This window comes from Propithecus coquereli, unplaced genomic scaffold, assembly GCF_000956105.1.
Source record: "Propithecus coquereli isolate 6110/MARCELLA unplaced genomic scaffold, Pcoq_1.0 Scaffold3, whole genome shotgun sequence".
Taxonomy (NCBI): domain Eukaryota; kingdom Metazoa; phylum Chordata; class Mammalia; order Primates; family Indriidae; genus Propithecus; species Propithecus coquereli.
Genome location: NW_012148618.1, coordinates 20,265,177 through 20,270,323, shown reverse-complemented (window position 1 = coordinate 20,270,323; position 5,147 = coordinate 20,265,177). Strand labels below are relative to the sequence as shown.

The window sequence follows — 5,147 nt, the reverse complement described above, 5'->3', positions numbered from 1 at the left end:
ATCAAAATTTAAATTTGGCTTACAATCACTGTAACTACAGCATAGCCCAGTGAATACGTCTTAGGTTTTTTTTTTTTTTTTTTTTTGAGACAGAGTCTCCCTCTTTGCCCGGGCTAGAGTGAGTGCCGTGGCGTCAGCCTAGCTCACAGTAACCTCACACTCCTGGGCTCAAGCGATCCTACTGCCTCAGCCTCCCGAGTAGCTGGGACTACAGGCATGCGCCACCATGCCAGCTAATTTTTTCTTAATTTTTTTTTAGTTGTCCGATTAATTTTTTTCTATTTTTAGTAGAGACGGGGTCTCGCTCTTGCTCAGGCTGGTTTCGAATGCCTGAGCTCAAACAATCCGCCCGCCTCGGCCTCCCAGAGTGCTAGGATTACAGGCGTGAGCCACCATGTCCGGCCACGTCTTAGTTTTTAAATGTTATTTTATTTTGTTTTGGTCACTGAAATCTGTTCCATCTCCACATATAGGATAATACTAAGTCACAAAGCCTAGGCAAAAATCAATCCTAGTTTTGTAGGATAGTGTTTTCTCAAGGAGCAGTCAAAGGACTTGAGGCAGTTTTTAAAAGCTCCTTCAGGTAGTCTATAAACTTTTTTTTTAGTATTCATGTTTATACCATACTTTTTTCTATGTTATAAATAAATTATAATCATTAATTTAAAAAGTAATTGATTTCATTAAAAATACCATTCATTTCAGACCAATTGTTTTTCCAGAGAGAAAAACAAATAGATTTAGCGATCTGTAGTATTGTATTTTCCATTAATACAATTCATTTCAATTAGAACAGTAACACATGAGATGTCTTTTTAAAATCTATTTTCCTACTTTCAAACAATTAAATTTCTTACCAACCTTCACAAGTGGAATCTGTTCAATAGGTACATTTTCAACTGGGACATAACATGTATAGCAGTAGAACATTCTTGAACTGCCACATTTGAGACACTTTGATCTCCCACTTTGCTGAGCTTTTTGAAGAACTTCTTGAGATGCTAAGCATAAGTTCTGAAGGGGATCTTCTGAAGCTATGGAAGTAGGTTGTAACTGTTTTGTTTCCACAAATTCTGAAGTATTTTCTTCACTTTCTTCAAGAAATATAGGTGGATTAACAGACATTCTTCATTCCAACCAAAGTTTAGTATTTATTTTTAAAATATAAATGATAAGTACACTGTAAAAAAAACAAAGTGTAGAGAGGGGATAAAATAGAACAGGAAACATTTTACTATCTCTACAAAGAAAATTACTCAATTTAATTCACAATTGTGTGCTATTTTCAGTACTTATTAACAAATATTAATAAATTTTAAAAACTACTAAATTGGCATGTTTTAGAATATAAAACTGGAGAGCAATGAACTCAAAACAACAAATTGGTAACCCTTTTGGGCCATTCCCTCCACATAAATAGAAAGGTGCTATCTTAGAAAAATTATTTCAAATACCAAGTTTAGGTACTGACAATCTATTTTTGAAGAACCCTTTTTCTTCCAGAGATCGCAATTTTGTCTTATAAATATTAGAAATTCAATGGTTTCATGTTAATATTAGTGAATATTAGAACATATTCAACCCTGTAGGCTCTGACTTGGAATTGATATTATATAACATCAAATCTCATGCTGAACTCTAATGAAAATAGAAGGTTCCAGTGAGATCAGTAAAATTTGGATATATTGGATATATTCTAAAAGATAGATTCCTCTCCAACTTAAAACACTCTGTATATAAAACTAAATATCCACTAAAAAATGAGAGGCATTTACTACCAATTATAATTTGCAAAATATCCCATAAGGTGAAATATATTATCTTATAAATTTTAAAATTTTACAGAGTAACACTAACGTCCACTCTAAGAATTTACACTGCTTCTTAAAAAACATATACCAGATTCTTCAGTACTAGAAATAACATAGTAAAATAACTTTCCCCCTTAATATTTTTTTCAAAGGTTGATGGCCGTCAAAATTACTGTTTGCTTACCCTGTAAGCAATATATCTTTTAAGGGAGAAAACAGATTAAATCTCTATTGATTTTATATGTATTCCCCAGCCGTAAAATGATTCTCTTTATTACAAAGCCATATGGCATTGTGGTGTTTATGAAGCTGCAGGCACTTTGAGTACAAACACTGACAGGAGAAACTGTGACTGCAACAAGAAACATTCTGTGGTCTCCCAAATAAAATGTGAACAAAAAGTCCAGAGAAACATAAAATACAACGTAATTTGCTACCAAGAAGTTAGTGACATTAATTTAATTACTCATCAAGAGCTTTTTTTAAGATTGTAAACCCCAGTGAGCTTGAGACCCAAATAAGGAGATGCAAAGAAAAGATGGTGATTACTGAAGGAAAGGGAAAATGTACTTGCCAAATTTACCCAAGGGAACACCAAAATACAGTAAATATTATTGCCGTGTACTGATTAGGAACAGATTTACATTTTGGGTTGCTGAGAGAAAGTGGTATTTAAGAACAATACCTTCTTCCTGCCTCACAAATAGAAAACATTATCTACTTCAGCGTGCCACTCCAAATCATCTGCCTAAAAATGGCTTCTATCTTGGTGAACATGCCCTCAACAACTAGGAGAGTGCAAGATATTAAGATGCCACCTTTTCTTGAGTCTCTGACCCTTTTAGCAATTGCATGAAAATCTTGGAGCTTATCCCTGGAAAATGCATATAGACACAATATGTGCACACAATTTCAGGTGGATTGCAGATCCCCTGGAGTACATCTACGACCCAAAGAAATCCTAAGATAAAATGTTCATGCTAAGGACAGAAGCAGCCTTAAAAGTTTGGAAAGAGATCCTATATGTCCTCAGAAATCCAAGCAACAGTCTGTTGGCCAACAAAGTGTCACAAGCCAATAGATGTTTGTTCCATCACTGCACTTAGAAAGCTAATTAAGTTTCACCTAAACTCTCCTGGTTTTGGCTTTGTGCTTGTGTTGCATGAGGTTCTTACAGAGAAACATTTTTAGGCTGTAATAGTCCTGAATTATTCAGATTATGCGACTCATCCTAAAAAAGAAATTGGACTAGACTAATTCAGCCTGACTTCATTTTCTTGGATATTCCAGCAGCTATTTAGTGGGTTTACAAGTGGCAGCAAAGGGCCCAGGCATAGTGGGGCTGAAGAATGCGGTTACTGTGGATGCCATGAAAGTTCACGTGGTTGCCTGACATTTAATGGAAAACTACTGATGAGTTTTTGGAGTTATTCTAGGACCCTCAAAGTACATTCCTCCTGAGATACCTCAGAAATAATCACCCTATATTTCACTGACCTTGCATCCACATAACTAAACAGATATTAAAAAGGCCTCATATAAATGACCTTCCTCTACAAAATCAAACACAAATACCTGTGAGACAGTAAAAGGGAAATGTTTATGGCTACTCCCCCTGCCTCACCTACATACTCTCACCTATGTCTGAGGTGGTCGCATAAAAGAGGCCAGCAGTTGTAACTCATGGGTAGCTTCCACCAAAGGTCTCTGAAACCACATGAACAGGGCATCTGTCTTGACCTAGCCAACAGCCTGCCTCAAATGTGTACAGATTATTTTTTTGCAAATGTGGTTATTCAAAACCTTTTCAACATACTTCTTAATATCAAATATATGCAGGGAAATACAACTCAAGTCATGAGGGTTAAAAAGACTTAGAAAACACAAAAAGACTATTCCTAAGGAACTAACAAATAATTTTAGCCCCTTGAAGGAGCACCTATCATTCTGCAACTTAGGCTGAAAACAAACTAATTTTTTACTCCTCCTTATATCCAATTTTCCTCCAAAACTAAATATACTTACCCAGTTGCATCAATTCTACCTTGCACATAACCCTCTATTTTCAGTCTTAAAGTCAGGACTCTAATTCAGTTTGTTATGAATTCATAAATGGGCTATGGCAATCTTTTACATGTCTTTACTTTTGAGCACTTATTGGTTCCACATATTTGACATGGAAAAATGTACTTAATTTGGAGGTATCTTTTAATGATCTTTTTTTTTTTTTTTGAGACAGAGCCTTGCTCTGTCGCCCAGGCTAGAGGGCAGTGGCGTCATCATAGTCATCAGAGCTCACTGCAACCTCAAACTCCTGGGCTGAAGAGATCCTCTTGCCTCAGCCTCCTGAGTAGCTAGGACTACCGGTGTGCACCACCACACCTGGCTAATTTTTCTATTTTTTGTAGAGACAGGGTCCTGCTTTGCTCAGGCTGTTCTCGAACTCCTGACCTCAAGTGATCCTCCTGATCAAACATTTGGCATAATGTTTTGAGTTGTTTCTATTAAATAGTGGACATTAGACCACTGATTTGGAAAATACCCTCTATTATTACATTTCTATAAAAATATCAGTACTGTAAATACATCATTGACTTTTATTATTCTGATCTGCAATCCTTTTTGAACACAACACATCTTAAGGTAAAACTTTTAATGAGATATTTTATATGGCTATGAAATAAATAGAAAATAGAATAATTCTGTGTAGACTTCAAAAACTACTTTGAAATGTAATATTGCTATAATAGGAAATTTGAAAAGAATTATTTTCCTCAAGCTCTTGGTTTTTTTTGAGCAAACTGTGAAGCTCATATTAGATTCCATACTTCCTTATTCTTGGCCAGTAAACTTCCCGTTAGACTGTGATTTTAGATCTCTCAGGAGACCAGGGATTTGCTAAGATGACATATAGGCTAAACTAAAATTCAAGTAGCAAAATACGAGCATTAAAGTACTTTTCTTCAAATTTAAATAAACCTTAAAATCATCACAATAAATATTTTAAAATATAGCTAAAATTTATTTTCTTACTGGTAAGTTCTAATGAGTCCATGTGTAGAGTTTAATCTCTCTAAAGTGCTAACAGACAGCAGTCCAATTTTATGTATTATTTGATTAACTCCTACAGTATGAGTCAATGTAACACAAGGTAACACAAATGTAACACATTCTTCTTTGATTATGTAGACATGATGCTCTACAGACCTTTTACCTATACAAAAGTAGGCTTGGTTAATACCAAAAAGTATAAAGGTAAGCAATCAATTCAAATCAAAATTTAAATTTGGCTTACAATCACTGTAACTACAGCATAGCCCAGTGAATACGTCTTAG

General features: G+C 35.0%; 1 protein-coding gene across 1 annotated transcript in view; it reads right to left on the bottom strand.

The window, feature by feature from the left end:
• DTWD1 (DTW domain containing 1) overlaps positions 1 to 5,147 on the bottom strand; it is a 59,984-nt gene that overhangs the window by 53,694 nt on the left and 1,143 nt on the right. Inside the window, exon 2 of the mRNA XM_012649150.1 lies at positions 862 to 1,180. Coding sequence (XP_012504604.1) covers positions 862 to 1,125 — 264 coding nt within the window. The 5' untranslated portion in view covers positions 1,126 to 1,180. The remainder of the gene's footprint in view (positions 1 to 861; positions 1,181 to 5,147) is intronic.